The following is a 19,373-nucleotide window of genomic DNA, read 5'->3' as shown; positions in this document are numbered from 1 at the left end:
AGTCTCTTAGGAATGAAGTAACCACCCAATAGATTGATTTCCCCATACCCAAAACCAAAATAGAAATCCAATCATAGATAACTAGTATCTTTGAAATTGTAAATGCTTAGATTTTCATTTTGGTCATGAGGTAAGCCCCCTCCACCCCCCGTAAAGACCATTTTCTTAGCATAGAAAAAAAAAATAAGAATAAGAGATCAGAAAATAAACTAAGTAAGACTTTTTATAGTATTGATCATTATATAATATTGTATATTTTATCCACAAAATTAATATTGGTTATTAATATTGCTCTTAATGACAATTTAGACGATGAGCAATTGAACGTGTTCAAGACATGATTAAGTATTTATAGAATCTTTGATTGAAATTTTTAAAAAATATAGAAAAATCCTCTTTTTTAAGCCGTATTTGTAACCACCACGCTAACTTTTTCGGATTTAATCATATCGAAATTTAAATAATTAATAAAGAATAAAAATACAAATCTGTCTATGGAAATTTTTGAACTTATAAAAGTATGAGTTAAATTTAAAAAAACTGTATAAATTATATTACCAGGAAATACAGAACCAACCCGTTCGATTGAATCACCCAATTCTTCTTCTCAAGATATGTCCTAACAATATACCACAACAAACAGAAGAACCTATATCGATTTACGATATAGGTTCTTCTGTTTGGGTCCTCTTTCTGGGGGAAGATCAATCGTCCTGTTAAATTCCTGGTTATGGCAATTATACGATATAGGGGAGCGTGGTCGCAGTAAACAGAAAATGGTCTATTGTGAAGTTAAATAATATTCATTTAAAATTGACACATTTAAATAAAATTAATTTCGCTGTGATTTTTTTTCTTCATAATGATTGAAAGGAAATCTGATCCAGGATTCGTCGCCAGTGTCGTGTAGTGAATAGTCCAAGAATTCTGAAAATAAAAAAAAAACTATTTTAATTAATGATAATAAATTGTAAAGTATTAAAAATGTTTTGCTTTTTTTTTTTTTAATAATATAATCCATTAGTTCACAGGGCATAGGGGTATACGAAAATCGTATACGTAAAATTGAAAACCTTTTAAAATGAAACAATTTACAAAAATAAAAGAATACCTCACGATTTTATGATATTTTGTTAAATACGAAATCATTTTCTATTTGATAAGTCGACAAAACCATACCAAAGTATGTTATAGGTCATTTTATTCGGAGAATACCATTAATTTTTCAAATGTCATCAACCAATAAGATTAGAACCTGACATACCTAACCCACTAATCAACCAACCAAACAACTGTAATAACAGCCAATTAAAAGTTTTTGGGCTAAATTAATGCATCGATAATATCAGTACTACCATATTAAATCCAATAAATAACCAACGAAAAATTTACATTGTCAGACAGTCTCAATCTCAATATCATTTTTCACTTACTATTGAAATCAATCCCACATGACTTCCTCGTCCATGAGAGCCACGTCTTGGGCATTCCACTGATTCTCAAAGTTCAGTTCCTCGCGCTGATTCCTCAACATAAGTAATGCATAAACCATCTCTGTAAACAATTACAGAAATCGTCATGACATAATATATTATGATGATGATGATAAAAATTTGATCTCTCGAATGTCCACAAATGAATAACCAGCGCTAGAAATATTAATAAGGACGAGCACAAATTACAAAACAAATAATAAAATTCGCCATTACTAAATAAATGTATCACTGAGTTTTTAATGGAAAAATCGCAATGCTCAGAAAATTCACTGTGCTTATATATGTATTCTAAATTCTCACTACTAAATATGTCATATAAGATTGTCAAGTAAATATTGGTTTGTGTTGTTGATATTACGAGTCGTAATATACAATATACATATACAAAAATATGAGCCATAAACATTCAATTTTATATATATATTAGAGAACAGTTCATACCATGCAACTCGAAATATTTGGCTTCAGCAATCAGTAGCTCCAAATACGGAAAATCGAAAGGTATCAAGAGCTTCTGGTTGCGCAGGAAATTGAGGATGTGACGGAACATTCCACCGTCTCTGTCGATGAAGTAATGTTGTTTCAGGGTGTCTAGGACGATCGGTATGGTACCGGAAAACATCCGTGACAGTTTTGAATCCGGGTAACTGAAAGAAAAAAATACATTTTATGAATAATTATAAAAGAAATATTTACACATCCATTCTACGATTACTTAATTTCATTACGGAACCTTAACCCTATAAAAGTTTCAACAACAACATACAACATTAACAGCTTGTAAATTTCTCACTACTGGGCTAAGGCCTCGTCTCCCTTTGAGGAGAATGTTTGAAGCATATTCCACCACGCTGCCCCAATGCGGGTTGGTGGATACACATGTGGCAGAATCTCAATGAAATTAGAAACCTGCAGGTTTCTTCAAGATGTTTTCCTTCACCGCCGAGCACGAGATGAATTATAAACACAAATTAAGCACATGAAAATTCAGTGGTGCTTGCCTGGGTTTGAACCCGCAATCATCGGTTAAGATGCACGCGTTCTAACCACTGGGCCTGGCTATTTCTATATTTGAATTTGTTTGAAACAACATAGAAATTAATTTGTCAATGTTGGCATTGCTAAAAGCCAACTATAATTAAATTGTTATCGGCCGCGGCTTCGCTCACGTTTTAGGGGTCGTCAGCTCTTTGGCATAAAAAGTAACTTTCGTCCGTCTTTGGAAATCAAGTTTGCTTCATACTAAATTTCATCAAATTCTGTTCAGTGCTTTAACCGTGAAAGAGTAACAGACAGACAGACAGACAAAGTTACTTTCGCAGTTATAATATTAATACAGAAGTATAGATGGAAGAGTTGAATTGAACAATTTTGGGTAGATTAGGGTTGATTAGACTGCCTCGTTGGTCTAGTAGCTACATATATAACCGCAGATCCCAAGGTCCTGGATTCAAACCCAAGGTCGGACCGATAGAAATATATGGGTTTTTCTATCGAAAAATTCTCAGTAACAGCCCGGAGTTTGAAAAATGGATGTGAGTAAACTCCCGTGCCTTGGAGAGCACGTGAAGCAATTGGTCCTGCTCCTGAACTGGTTCCGATCGTGTCGGATTTGCTGTCCCATCGGGTTATGAGGGTGATAGAATAGTGCACCTGGGTTTGCGCACAGACTTGCGCACGATATATGTCCTACGTAATCTAATATTTCTCTTCAAAGCTCTACATAGTATTAAACAAAGTCGGTTCATCATCGATTTTCATCAGTAAATAGAAATTCAAGAGGAAACTCTACAATATACATGCAATATACATTAGAGAAAATCGGAAAATATCAACTTTCCAAATCGGATAAAAAAACAACATTTTCTTCCTTAACTAATAGAACCTTATCGTACTCGTGTGAAGTCGGGACGGATAACCAGATTTAAAGTTTAATTCGATTAAAATTTTATTATTATTCTGAATTATTATAATTAGTTGCATACCATATAATATTGTTATAGTTAGATATTATTGTTTCTTACAACTTATATGTATAACAAAACCAAATATTCAACTTTATAGTCTCGCAAATAAATTTATAATTATTATTATTATGATAATGTTCACTGTCTCTTAGACTTTGATGTATTTTCCTTGATTATGAATGCGTAACAATGTTAAAAGGTAATAAAAAGTGTCCCTTTGAAAATTTAAAAGCCTGCAACGGGATGTAATTAATTAGTCTAAGTGAGTTCTCGTATCAGATTTCATAGCTCCACTGTTAGGTATGTGTGCCTAGGGTGACTATAACTTCAATAGGACTTTCTAGCATATATTTCATTGTACTAATTTTTTTATTTCGTATTCAAATTTTATGTTCTATTTTCCGTTGACTAAAATTATTATTAAAAACTGTTTTCATTTTAATCTGTTATTAAGGCGTTAAACAAAGGGACAAGCGCCTCTCCAAGACTCATTTTATTAAAACCACAAGAGGAGTAACGTCAAGTAAACAACGTTTGATATTTATTTTATTGACGCGATGTGATCGGTCGAGAGCTTGATATTCATTTATTATCGACTAGCGACTCGCCCCGACTTCGCATGAGTGCAAATTTATTGATAAAGAAAATTATATGATGTATATATATGCACTCTACTCACCCAGGAATAATGTTGTTTGTATATATATGCATGTATGTAATGTAGGTATTAATATTTGTGGTTTTTTTATATTGCATTATTAGGATTCCTCCTACATAACCAAATTTTGCTTCTTGATAATATTATAGAATATGTTATGGGAACGTTGGAAATTAAATTAAAGTCGTTATAAGTAGTTAAGTGGAATACTATTGTATTATAAATAATGTTACATTTATCAAGAACTGTTTGCTGTGCACAATATAACAGAGTTATTAGCAAGTCGTAATGGAATACGTAAATCTAGAGTTTGTTTATCTTTACTCCTTCTTCGACTGGAATCGGCTATAGTAGAATGTATTTCTACATAAATAATAATTAATTATATTTTACGCCTTGAAGTATATAAGTAAAATATTGTTATCACCTCAATAAATACATTTATCAGGGGTTAATGTAAAGGGCGTTGTGAAGGAATCCAGCTAAAAAAGTTTCAATAAAAGGTTAATGTGCCACGATTATAAGTATATCACGAAGATACTGAGAACTTTAGAAAAGCAAGCTTAGAAACAGAAATCAATAAACAGCACTAGTATTTTGCCAAAACAAAATGGATCCTTAGACTTTTTGTACATCATATGTATATTTTATTCACCTGTTAATATATATCAAAAGTATAACATTTAAACCCAATTAAAATTTCAAACTTAATATTCAGAAGTACCGGCCGTTAAAATATCACACTGAAATCAATCAACAGAAATACTTAAAAACACTCTTTAAAAAAAAATAGGATCACTTACAGTTGGTTTTCAGTATCGACGTTTATTCTATCGTATTCTCGTTGTGTCGCTTTACAAGGTATACATTTGGAGGGATATATATTTTCATGGCCTCAAGGGGGCTGATTAAAAGAGCGGTACAACAGCGCCGCGGGACACAGAGTGTAATATGGCCGCTAGCATTGCCGTTGGCGCCACAAGCATGCACGACACAGATAAAAGTTAAAACAAGCTTATTTACAACCAACCTACATGCCGACCACCGCAGAACGAGACAATTTAAAATAAATATATATTTTGTAACGTGTTACATTGTTAAAATATAAAAACAATTTACAAGCATTTACTTTAGTTATGTCATTATAATTGTATTACTAATTAACTTAGTAATTTGAAGTATTTTTTATTTATATTATAATATAATATTTCTAAGTATATATATATACTTACAAATAGCAAGTGAATTCTGAATGATGTTAAATAATATTACAATATCAGTGGCAAACATAGTGCAAACGTTTTTCAATCCCGTACGTGCTATATATTATAATATTATTTCATGTATGTTTGTTTTTTTTTTAAGACACTTCGATGCTATAATTTGTATTTGAAAACAAAACGTAAACGAGAAAGTTCGTGACGTTACAAGGAATGAAATCATAACGTGGTCCATAGCTAAACACACATAAACAAAACACAAATAAACAAAATTTGACATCAAGTCGATGAGATATCATTAGCCTAAATAAAATCTTTTATATTCAATGTACTCACAGAAAAATGGGTTTTAATGACGTCAAAGTTATCATTGGAACTTTGGAATTAAAATTCAAATGTATATAAGCATTTGAAGTGGAATACTTATAATATTCTTATAACGTATTCTAAATAAAAATATATTAATCGAGTTATTAGCAAAGGAATACGTGAATCTAATGTTTGTTTATCTTTATTCCTTCTTCGATTGGAATTGGCTGTAGAAGTATTCACTTTAGAAGGATCGCCCTTCCATGTGAAATTAATTATTATTATCCGCGTGCAGAAGAATGTGTGAGTGACGCTTGTGATTACAAGATGTCTTAGTGTGCGTGAGAGTAAAGATAGCAGATAATTACAAACTTCATTATATTTGTTAAGTTTATCTCATTAAAAAATAATTAATTTAAATTGGAGGCGACGCCTTCGTGAGTAAATAAGATCTATACAAGAAATGATACCTTTCGTGGTAATAAAATATTTCAAAGAAGAATAGTCAGTATTCGTACAATACTTATTTTTAATTAAGTTATAGAAAAATCAATCAATTTTGACGATCATCGACAAAAATTGTGTAATATATGAAAAAGTATTCTAAAGTCGAAGTTTACCTTGGTGATAAAATAAAATCTAAGTGTGCTCGTTTATCATTGAACAAAAAGTACAATCAGCACAAAAAATGTGCAAACAATGACATACAATCAGTCAATTGTAAATGATTTGATCAAAAATATTAAATTATACACCCTTAGAGGAACCAAATATATCGGAGCCTCAACATTGTTCAATAAGTAAACTTCATCCATTTTTACTTAAATACGCATAAATGCATAAAATATATTATATTTAGATCGTGTATTGGTTCGAAGGTCGATCTAGTTTTAGCGTAAAGGCCTTGTTGCTAATATTTAAAATAAAATTATCCATACTGTATTGACTGTTAACAACATTTACTATTAGATTACTTACGTTGTAAGGGTTTCGAGCGAAGAAGTGTAGATGACACCTCCGACATCAATATGGACCGGCGCCTTGAATGTTGAGGTGATCGCGACGCGAGGTATCGGATAACAGTCCGGTACTTTTCTTTCACAGTGCCCCGAGCATCCAGGTGATGCTGGATTCATCGGCAACATGGTCACGTATTTTGGACCTGTGAACCAGTTATACATTCAACTTTTATACAATACATCTTCTTTCTTCACCGTATCTCTCTCTCGTTCTAAGATAAAAAAAAAATTAAAACTAAAATAAACAGATCAAAGGTAATAAACAACAAAAAGTAAAAGACGTTTACCTTTTGTTGTTTAAAGATAAACTACAAGAACTGTCAGTAATGGCTACAGCAGGTAATAGTGAAATTATCTTCGCAAGCAGTCAAAGTTTTCCATAAAGTATTATGAAATTTGAAGTCATCATCACGTCATTGTTGCACGTCCTTGGCAAGTGTGGCAAGTTTATACATATATTAGGCGGACTGGAAAATGGATACTACCCATAGACATGGGGGCTGTATGAAATGTTAACCATCCATTAGACCGTCAATACGCCACCAACATGAAACTAAAATGTCATGTTTCACTCATCTCACTCACCCTTCAAACCGGAACTCAATATTCCTAACTATTATCGTTGAATACAGACGGGCTTGCACAAAGTTCCAACTACAAATAGAGGAGTATTAAAATTATTCCAAATCACGGAAATCTGCTACTGAATAGACATTCCCCTAAAAAAAAAAATTGTCTAAAATTTTATTAAAATTATATAATAAGCAATATTTTTAAATTAAATATTGTAATAAGATTGATAATATCATACTAAAATGATAGAAGAATTTCTAATGCTGATAATACTGGAAGGTAATTTCTTAGAAAATGAATCCATCAAAAGGATATTGACTAGAAACTATATTGTCAGGTGCACTGGGCTTGCCTTTGATGCTACAATATTTTGCTTAAGTTATTAAAGTTCGAGCAATATTAATCTATGCGTAATTATACAAAACCGACACTGTGTGTGTACATGAATATAGACAGAATATGTCTATGTATGTGTACAATCTATATTTTTCAAACCGTAATTTAAAATTTAAAAAGCACGAGGCAATAAAAAGTATTTATATGAAAACGATGTCTTAAGTTTCACTCGGTTAGAACAATAGTTTTATTTATCGATATATAGACTTTTTTTTTAAATTTATAATTCTCAACCGAATTGCTTCATGTGTACACCGTTGTCCATTAGACAAATTTGTTTCCTTAAACGATCTCACAAACAAATTTTAATAACAACGAGACTGTTGGTCTTATATCATATACTTACTATTTATTTTAATTAAAATAATTCATGAATCGGTCATCGGGACCGAAATCGATCAGATGGAAATTGCATAGACAATTTACTTACCAACTCCCTCCCACTACAAATATTATAATGAAACGTACTACGAGAAGTCTATATCCCCCTTGATAGCTTTAAATATTTTATTATCGATTTTAACATAACTAAAAATACCAAAACGATTAAGTAAGAAATTTAAAAAGTTTTATTTTAAGGTATCAACACGGTTTTTTTGTTCATATATTGTCCATATATATGTATAAACACCAAATATAAATATTTAAAGTCACAAATCGACTAGTAAATATTTCACTCGTGAGATAAGCCGTCTTCCTCGTCTCTTAAGAATATAAGAACGTAATCGTACAAAGGTGGCAGAATATCATATCCTCACGGCCTACACCGCCGAGCATATGAATTATAAAAAAAAGCAATTCCGCTTTAAATATTAAAAACATACCTTGCCGATGAAATGGTGATGAAATGCCGATGTAACGAAGTATCACACCGAGCTGATGTTATCTGAAATATATATAGAAAATGAAATATCTATATTTTTGAAAATATATTTTGTATTCAAAACTTATTCTAGCTCAAATATGTCTCATTTTTGTAAAAATTAATTGTCAAAATTAAACATATTATAATTCTATAAAATAAGATGCGTGTCACGAATTCGTATGGTTTTTTACCAATTAAGTATAGGTAATTAATGATCATGAAACACTCAAAAACCGATATATTCTCTCGGACGTTGTTGATGTCGCACAACACCATGTATGTTATTTTTTTCACATATTTATATATCTCGTAAAATTACCGGTTCGATTTTCAAATTGTCAAAGGTAATATTTAATAGTACCAGACATTTTAGGAACCTACAAATCCCTTATACAAATCCCTTGTACTTGCAGCATTCGCTTCAAAATTGGACCTGGACTGACAATTTTTGCTCCAACTCCATCTCAAACTAACTCAAAAAATTTGCAAGATATTAATATAGCCCATGTCCTGAAGCAACCATATATGGGTGTTCAATATCTTTCGGATTCGTAATGACTTTCAGGCCGGATAAATGATATAAATTTAATCGTATTTAACTAATAGAAATTTCTATTTCAAATCTTTGAAAACTGCATTTCTTGCCGGTTTTTCTCGGTAGAATCAACATTCCGAACCAGTGGCAGCTTTTCATTTAATACAATAATTCTGTAAGATGAATGATTTCGATATATTTGAAATAGAAAAAATATTATGATTACAATTAGTGTAAAAAACCAATAACAAAAAATATGAATTCTCGTGAATCTTTATTTAAATATTGCAAAAATATTATTTGAGAAGTGTTCTTTTAAGATATTGATCATAGAACATCATTTCGATATATTATTTTACGAAAGTACCATATTCATATTGTAAAATCATTGATCGTATAAGCAGTACCTACTTCAGAGAGTTATCTGAGGCAAAGTAAATATTTCTCGTTACACGTATGTTACCGTTGGTAACAAACGTGCTTTGATTGATCGTAATTAAAAAGCAGCGCTGGTTCTCGCGACTCGACGACTCGGTAAAAATGACTATAATTACTGGCCCAGGAATTGCTACTGGATTTTGGAGCGCTGCAGGCCGCTGTCGCGACATAGGCACCACTCTGGTCTGTCTGGTTTCATTATAAAGATGCCTCAGGCCGTTTGCCTACTCAGTATCCGTAACGTCAAGTGCTGCTGCGACGCAATAATGCGTTATTTCTACACATGTAACGCGATATTACGATACTATTTGTAAACTATTTAAAAATGATATTATATTTAGCTATTTTTATTTTTTATTTTTAGCACAGATACTGTAAACAATTTACATATAAATTATGCATAGTTGAAACACGTCACAAGGAAATTCGTATTTACTTAACAGACATGAAAACAATTGTTTAAGTGCATTGCTATTTAACGCTCTCTGGACCACCGTTGACCATCATATAAATTATCCAAGGAGCAAACGTAATACCATCCTTAAGGTTTATTTATGTTGCATTGCTTTTGTGCGCTGAGGCCCGCGGGCTTGTACGAGTCGAGCGTTTTTTGAGTAAAAGACGTGCGCCGGCGGCGGTCCAGTCGCCGCTCGCGCCCCGCGGCGGTCGCCGACGCCGTCGGCCCTCCAAGCCATGTTACTTTGAATATCTTCGCGAACAGATCGTAAAAAATATCGTATATGACCTGTTTCATAGCTTTTTTTGTTTTGTGGCTTGAATTTTATTGTTATATTCTCTCATGAAAAGAATTATTTTAATTTTTAATAAAACGGCTTGGTTTAAAACATATTTTACTTTCCCTGGGGAATACCATAGCAGTAATAATATGAATTACCTATAGCCGAGATTCCTCAGTTGTTAGAACACGTGAATCTTAACTGAAGATCTTGGATTCAAAAACCAGGCAAAACATACTGAGTTTTCAAGTTCAAGTTAGTTTAAGTTTGTCTTTCATCTTGTGCCTGGCGGTTGCACGTGACCTATGTGTATCAGCACGATTGGAGCACCATGGTCATTAGTGGTCAAGTAATTTAATCAACCTCAAAGCCGGATCAAAATCTATTTCGCAAAAATGTAATTTTATTTACAAAAAAATATGATGCATTAGTCTCGTTCGAGACTACGTTCATATTTTTCAAGGTGGTTACGCCATATAATATAAAATACCGTAGAAATAAATAAATATAATACGAATGCCTATCTGAAATACTTTATTAAATTAATTTCTTATCAAAAAAGAATCTAAATATCGCACATATCAGCTCGAGAGAGCTCAATATCGGCCATTCAATAATACGGCCATAAGTACTCATCCTACATATGTGTAGTAGTAGGAGATCAACCCACTAGGAAAAGTATTTCGAGGGAGGTTTGAGGTCATTCAAGCGACTCGCCATAAAAATTGAAAACAACTTAAAATGTTATCGAAATCTGTTCTACAAAATAACTCTATACATATTTTCTGAAGGAACTGTCAAACTATAGAAATAATGGTTTTATTAATCATATAAGATTATTATAATAAAATTTACATAAATACGAAATAAAATTAAAATATGTTGTTGATATTCTCCTTACAGACTATGCAGGAAATGCTACAGTAATCAAGTGTCAGTCATACTAGGAACACTTAAACTTATAGTCTAGTAGGACAAAAGCCAAATAAACAACATTTGATTTATTATAGACGCGATGTCGTTGGTCGAGAGATGTATATGCTATATAGAAATATATATAGCTGTATAGAAAAAATGGCGTTTTAATTAAAATTTAAGTGGACATAAGTATATAAGTAAAATAATGTTGTATTATAAATAAAGAACTGTTAGTAAGGCACTATATAGCTGAGCTATTTAGTAAATCGCATGGAATACGTAAATCTAAGGTTTGTTCATCGTATTTCCTTCTTCGATAGGAATAAGCTGTACATTTAATTTAAACAAGATTGTTAGGTAAGACTTTATTAACATTCCCTATTCCAGTGTTTAAGAATAAAAGTAAATACAAAACTTTTTTTTTTTAAGTGCAAACCGATTTTCTTTTAGTACGTAATGTGTTTCTCAGCCCTTTCATAATTGATATTTATTTTTTTGGATCATTACTGTTGGCGCTAATGGCCTTTACAATGTCACTAGGTAAGGCGAGGTAAAATATCCAAAGCAGATGTCGGGAGCCCACTTAAGGGTTCCGAATACAGGCGTCCTGAGCCTCCCGCATGACCTCAGCTTAGAATGCTGTTGACATCGGGAGAGGGAAATGTACGTTGTCATACGCCTATGCGTCGACGATTCCTAACGAATAAGGAAAATTGACCACGCATCCACCATTGAAATTGTTTAGCTGGTTTTCAGTTAGTTGATATCTATCTTTTCATCATCGTTTTAATCAAATCTCAACAACGTTTATGGGTTATTACTGCAGAACTTCAAGCATTAATGTATTGAAAAATAATCAAATATCGTGTAGTGCACATAACAAATGTTCAGTTTAATATCCGAAGTTAAGCTGCATTTCTCTTATTATAAAATGCTCTTCAATCTGATTTTACAAGTGCTGTTCAAACAGTTGAACTGATGCGTTATTACATTTAATTAACGTTAAAAGCTTTCCACCGAGAGAGGGTTATTAGCAGGGATTTTGAAATTAAAATATTACATCGGTCAGACAAAATCATCGTGAGTGAAATTTCATAGCAATTAATAAACTGTTGATATCGACAACGCTAAGTGCATTGAATTTTAATAACATACTATTTTAATTACGTTATTTATTTGTTTAAATGTTTTCATTTTGAGTGATGAGTGTAGTTACAGTTGCAAAGGGCAACTAATGATCAGATGCTTGATGGCATTTTAAGAACGCAAACATCTTGCAATTGCAATGTCTATGGGCGAGAATGACCACTCACCAATAGTAAGAAAAAATACGTTTGTTAATATACCACTGCTGCACTAAAACGTATCTACGTATCGCTCCTTTTGTGAAGGATTGCTCTCTGCTCTGCTCCAATCCATAAACATAATGTCGCATAGTTTCATACAACACTTGAATTTCGACTACGATTTTCGACGTTTGAATATCCGTTTCCGTTACCCAATTTCATCAATCAAATGATTTCCATAACAGTAAGCCTATTAATTTAATATATTATGTATATTTAATTTTACACAAAAGCAGTGATATTGTTCGCGTTATTTTGGCTTGCGCCGATCGGTAACCGATTTTGAGCAAAATTAATAATCTAAACCGAAATATACGCAGGCTACAAACGAAATACATATATGAATTATTTAATTTTAGTATGAACAATGAAGCTTTAGTAATACGAAGCTGAGGCCCCGAGCGGCGCTGCCGGCTACGAGGCCCCTTCCCGCTTTATCAATAGTTTATATTTTTGCCTAAGGCCCCTCACCAACAAAGCTCGAAGACGCTTTGTTGGTGAGAGGCCTTAGCAATCTTGATCTATTTAAAATACCGTCTCATATCGATTATGAAATAAATAAAGGATCAAAATATTCATTTTCACTACACAAAAGAATAAAAGCAATCAATTTAATATTTTAACAATAACAAGCACCATCCCAATAGACATAAATCATAAGCAATATTAGTTTGTATAGATTTGTAGTCGAACTCAATGAATGAATGAATTCAAACGCTAATTGGCATAAATTCCGCTATGAATGCCTTAATGAAGGTATTACAGGCTTATTGAACTCCTAGGAAATTCCAATAGGGAATAATGGATCTAATAAAATTGATATCTCCGTATATATAGGTATGATATATTAATTCATCCACAAATTACTTTAAATTTGACAGAATTAAGCGTGTTTGAATAAAACATTCAAATAGCAAAAAGACAATTTTTGTCAAAGGTAGAATTAATCTTTATGAGTTTTGTATTTAAGAATCAATTCGCGAACACATGAAAACAAGTTTTTTTTTGTTCTCATGAAAAGTTGAATTATTGCAATTATTATTTTATTTGCCGTGGAGCGTGAGCGATGTGTCCAGCAACTCGCATTGGGCTGGCGCGGGGAAATAACTACCAAATTTTCCCCTCAATTTGAGTCCCAGCAGTGAGATATTAACGGCTACCACTGCACTTTTTATCCGTGGATATTCTAAAGCGATAAGTTATCAGACTTGTTATTCATGCTTTCAAACACCTCATAGAAAACATTTGCTCTCAATCGTCTGAATGATATATATTTCAATAATACTTACTAATTTATTTTATTTTCACAACGCAAGAAAAATATTATTATTATTTTTTATATCACTTTAATAATATACATTATATATCCTAGCGCCAAACAGTACTTAGTATTGTTGTGTTCCGGTTTGAAGGGTGAGGCAACTACAGGCACGTAACGTCTTAATTCCCAAGGTTTGAGGCTTAATATTTCATACAGCGCCTAGGTCCACGGTGACCACTTACCATCCGGTGGCAAATTTGTCCACTTACGTCTAACATAAAGAAAATGAATTTACAATATATTCATATACATACATGTATGTAAAACAGAATTAATGCAGGACCTTCGATCGATTTCATTCAACTCTCCAACGACCGTGGTGAATAGTTTTGGTATTCGCTCTAGCAGTACGACATGAAGACATTATTGCATCTAAAACTTTATTCATTTAATAAATCTTATTCCTCTCAAACTGTCCGTCAATATATCTTGTTTATTAATATCCTTTGTGGAATTCGCCGTAGTATTGAATATGCCTTTGGTAATGAAACATTTATACAAATATATGTATTTGACAAGTTCGACTGCATTTTAGAAGTGTATTTACTTTGTGTATTTGTGGAGAATGCATTTATAACTATTTTTAGATTGGATAATCAGAATATAATTAAGATTTTTAATTGTTTTCCTCTAATATTCATCTTTGTTAAATAATTTTTAAGTGATTTATATTTACTGACTTTATCGGTCAATGCAACGTAAAAAAAAATTACTTACAAAAAATTCTAATGATAAAATACTATTGAGCATATTATAAGCTGCTACTGCTGAGCTAAGGCCCGCTCTCTTTTTAGAACAAATGTATTGGAGGTTATTGTGGGTAGGCGATACATAAAATATTTCAGTGAAATTATACACAACTCCCATACGATCATTCTCTTCATTACTGAGCACAAGATGAATTATAAACACAAAAATAAGATTATAAAAATTCTATCTTGTATTAGTGAATTTGAACCCACAACCATCAATTAAGATGCAAGAGATTCATTCGCTGGGACATTTCAGCTTTGTTACAATATTCACTAAAGATAAATTAACAGCTTATGAAATGATAAGTAAATTCAGGTTTACAAATCTGAATAGATAGTCACTCACTGGTCGCCTTTGTTTCATCGGCTGCCAACGTCCAATTAAATACAGTTCGGTTCGAAGGGTGATCGAGCCAGTGAAACTACAGGCACAAAGGACAAAACATTTTAACTCCCAAGGTTGGTAACGCATTGGTATAATGTTTGGAATGGTTATTATTTCTTAGAGCGTCAATGTCTATATCTATATATATGGCCGGGATGTTGTAACATCAAAGATTGTGTGCCAAGTCAGGCAATCACTTTCGAACTTAGATATGCTTTATTTACTTCTCTAATCCATCTGGTGCTCGGCAATGTATCTTGCATGTATTGAATGAAAATCTGCGACATGCATATTCACCAACAAGCATTGAATCCGTATATCGCAATAAGCTTCAAACCTTCTTCTGAAATGAAGAGCCTTTAGCCGTTACTTTACCTATATATACATAACTATAACAAAGGAATATGCTGTACATATAACATATCCCATAGCACTCAGGAATAATGAAACTGACTATCCTTCTACTGTGATTGTTTTTTAGAATTCGATCATAAATTCCGGAGTTTACCCCCCCCCTACATACAAACAAACAAACTGTTCCTCTTTACAATATTAGTATAGATAACTTATTTCATAAAGTCATGTTTAAACTCGTATATTATCCGTCCGAGCGATGTCCGAGAACTTTAGCTTTAACTAGATTCAGATATGTAGCTAAACAAAAGTTAACTAACCTAACCAGAACTATATTTAGATCTGCAGAAAACGAAACCTACACAGTCTAGCATGCTGAAATTTCAAATATTAGTTCAAATATAACTTAAGCATCCGCTTAATAATTATATTTAGAAGTTTTAATTAAAATTAGAGGAAATATTAGAGATATTAATTTAACATTTGACGTTTGACACTGGAATTTTATTGTGTTTATTTTATTGTTTATGTCATTGTAAATTTTAAATAAACCCGAATGAGTGTGACGAAAATTGTCACAGATGGTTTTATTCATTACTAGCATCCGGCTCCGCACGGGTAAAATCTGTATATTATTATTATATTATATTTATATTCTTACAGTTCCATCCAACGTATAACCTTTGTATCGCAATAGATACTTAATTGTTAACGCTCGACATTACAAATCGTCACGATGACATGATATTATAATGATTAATTACGGCATGTATTTTTGATGACATCTTAAACAATCATCAAAATTATTCAACCAATTTATTACATACTCAAACTTTTCTTATGAATTGATCAAAACTGTATGAAAATCCGTTTGATAGACAGACAGGCGAACACAAAGATAGACGGTTGTGTTTGTGATATAATACGGTATAAGCGTTGTCTTAAAATGACGTTAGACCCAAAGTAAGACTTGTTCATATAAGTTATGATCAGATCGTAAATAACGTTACATAATCTTAAGCTACTGTAAACTAACTAAAAAATACCGAATAATACATTTCCCAGCAAAATACTCCAATAGTTATATCTACATCACATTAATTTGTATAATTACTTAAAGCAAAACTTAAAAAAAACAAATAAAAATGTAAGACACAAAAACCTAACATAATATTTTGATTTAATCTAAACGTATAATATAATTTTAAAAAAATACTACAAAGTTTACATAATTGCATTATTCTAAATAAAATTAAATTCATTAAAAAAAATAAAGCTGTAATTTATAGTTACAACATGAAATTTCAAAGCGTTCAGCTTTTATTCTTTTAGTGGAAACTTCTAAAAGAAATCTAAGACAGTGCATGTTTCCGAACGTTAACTCCTTTATACTTTATAAATAAGGTCCTGAAATATTCCGTGTAATATTCTATGCAAGAACAAAAAATGCATTTTATTATATATTAATATTTTTCACATAGATTTTTTTTCCTTATAATATTAATATTAAAAATTAATATAAATATAATCCGAATACAGATCTATTTAAGTAACAAAAAATATTAATAAATTTAATCGAGATAGCGAACTGATTTTAAGAAGGGCATAAAAAAACTAAATAAAAAAATGTATTAACTATTAATAATGTATTTATCGGACACTGTGCTTGTATTTGACATAACAAAGTCTTGTACAATTAGTTCTTAAAATGTTCATGACATTAGTTCGCAGTTGCGTATAGATATAAGTTTTTAGGATATGTAAGAAACGTCCACCCCACGTATCGGAGACAGATCAGGCACAAGATCAACGGATTCACGGATGCGGTGCGGATGAGTTGCATTGTCAACTTCCTATACCTATCCGTTTTCTTACTAAGAATCAGCAAATACAATAATATTTATTATTTAATATTATTATTAAAATTATGATTTGAATCACAAATGTACGAATCGAATTATTGGTGCGTGTATGAGTTTATTCTATGGACGTATGTGAGGACAGTAGAGTCGCAGTCTACGGAATTTAAGGCTTAGTGATTTGTTCAAGATTTGATCTGCAAATTTAAATTTGGAATAACTTTAAAGTTGCTTTAGGATTTTTTTTAGTTGCACTAGCTCACTCACCTTTCAAACCGGAATATAACAATACTGAGTACTGTCGTTTTGCGGTAGAATATCTGATATGAGTGGGTACCCACCTTGGGCTTGCACAAAGCCCTACCACCAAGTACTGTGTTTATTAATGAAAACCGCATTAAAAACTCAAATGTAATTTAAAAGATCTAAGCACACAAATGGCAAGCTTTGTTTTATACTATGAAGTGATATATTTCAGTATTTATTACAAACAAGCTTCCAATCGAAGCTTCTCCTGCGTGTTAATTGGTTCGAGGGACCAAGTGTTAAGTATCACACCGTTTTCTGTATCGTGACAATCTGTATTCAAACTGTCATGATAATAATTTGAGTAGTTAAGATATGGAATCGAACCAATATAAACAAATGAACAAACTCATTGTCGTAGTAATATTAGTTAGGTTAAAGAGTATTTATTCATTCATAAGCCGTCCATCGCCTTCGATTTCGCTCACGGTTTAGGAGTTAGTCATCCGATGTTAGGTTTAAAAAATTGCTTATCATTGGTGTTCAAGCTTGCATATCAAATATCAACAAATTCCGTTCAGTGGTTTACCGTGAAAGAGTAACAGACAGACAGACAAAGTTACTTTCGCATTTATAATATTAATATAGATTTTGTGTCTGATTAATGTAAAAAGAACGAATTAAACAATTGTTAGGAATTGTCAAATCGCCTCAAAATGAAAGGGCGTTTTAGAGCAGCAGCCGGACTTTTAAAGGCAAATAAATATTAATCAAATTATTTTATGAATATTATTTTCACTACGAATATGATTTCGGGACCTCATCTAGCAATATTCTATGTGATATTTTCATGATAAAAATTATCGCACTCCTACAAACTCCTACGAGTATTCATTTAATTATTTACGTACATGTTTTCTTTAAGAGGCTGCTATAGATAAGTATTTTTATTTTAACGATGTTTTGTTTTGTAACAAACTATAAAATACTTAGGATTTTTTATTAAAATATAGAAATATCTGTTTGTTAATGTACCTATAAAGACATAATATAATTAAGATGTCTCGCCTTAGTGAAGGACCAAAAGGGTGATCACATGGGTAGATGGGTAGTTGGCAAGAAATTGTTAAAAGAATATACGGTCTCAACTACATTTAATGAGCCCATTCTATAGAATACTGGCTAACTTTCAAGAAGACTTTTACCTGCAGAAGATTATAATTATACTAATGTATCATTTATCCATCCATATTTTCACATCGCCTCTCTGCTAACTCTGGCAAGCATGGGCCGATTTCGGAGATACTATTTTATTATATTGATTTAATAGATAATAATTACATCACATAAAAGGGGTATAATATTTTAGATAAATCGGACGTGCTAGCCAGGGTATACCTTATCACGCCTATTCCTAGTAGGTATAACTCTTAGAATTCTACTCAAGATTATTGTTCATCTTTTGGAAGAAAAATTGTTGCAAACATAAAGGACTATAATAATAAGGCAAGAGCCCATAGTACGCCGGACGAGGGTCCGAACCATTGACAGACGCGTTTCGAAAACCACTCACTTCGTTGCAATGCTATTTTTATTTAGCGCTCACTCGTGACTAGCTTCGACTTGATATATTCTTAATAGAAATGATAATACATTGATATTTTCATTTCTTTTTTCGCGTGCATTTTCAGTCCCACGGACGCACCCTGAACATTGCCTACGTCACCGCAACAAGTAAATTACGAACACACGCCGCCCACCTCGGTCGCTTTATATATTTGGGACTTTCAATTCATTGCATACAACGTCATACATATTGTCCTCAGAGCGCTTTGAGCTTCAGTGCAGAGTATTTTGCACATCACATACCTGAATTACTTTTTGAAATTATTAAATAATAATTTATCAAAACTGTAATAACAATTAGAAAAATCATTATTGTATCTCATTTGTTATATTAAAATTCTTAAATAGTTTAT

The 19,373-nt window shown here is 32.0% G+C and overlaps 1 protein-coding gene across 1 annotated transcript; it reads right to left on the bottom strand.

Annotated features, from left to right (window-relative positions):
• Window positions 1-791: 791 nt before the first annotated feature.
• Window positions 792-6,808, bottom strand: LOC113404224 (BTB/POZ domain-containing protein Tiwaz). The gene is made up of 4 exons (XM_026645064.2): window positions 6,629-6,808; window positions 1,938-2,143; window positions 1,434-1,554; window positions 792-927 (listed from the first exon to the last, which is right to left on the bottom strand). The coding sequence occupies exons 1-3, from the start codon at window positions 6,793-6,795 to the stop codon at window positions 1,442-1,444; spliced, it is 486 nt and encodes a 161-aa protein (XP_026500849.1). The 5' UTR covers window positions 6,796-6,808; the 3' UTR covers window positions 792-927; window positions 1,434-1,441.
• Window positions 6,809-19,373: the final 12,565 nt, after the last annotated feature.

Source organism: Vanessa tameamea, chromosome Z (genome assembly GCF_037043105.1).
Source record: "Vanessa tameamea isolate UH-Manoa-2023 chromosome Z, ilVanTame1 primary haplotype, whole genome shotgun sequence".
Taxonomy (NCBI): domain Eukaryota; kingdom Metazoa; phylum Arthropoda; class Insecta; order Lepidoptera; family Nymphalidae; genus Vanessa; species Vanessa tameamea.
The sequence above is the reverse complement of the archived record's forward strand: the minus strand, read 5'-3'. Positions and strand labels throughout refer to the sequence as shown.

Excerpts from the sequence above, each read along its gene's own strand:
- LOC113404224 (XM_026645064.2), bottom strand. The coding sequence starts at position 6,795 with ATGTTGCCGATGAATCCAGCATCACCTGGATGCTCGGGGCACTGTGAA. Across the intron at positions 2,144-6,628 it reads TCGCTCGAAACCCTTACAAC|TTACCCGGATTCAAAACTGT; the intron begins GTAAGTAATCTA and ends TTTTTCTTTCAG. Across the intron at positions 1,555-1,937 it reads CAAATATTTCGAGTTGCATG|AGATGGTTTATGCATTACTT; the intron begins GTATGAACTGTT and ends AATTGTTTACAG.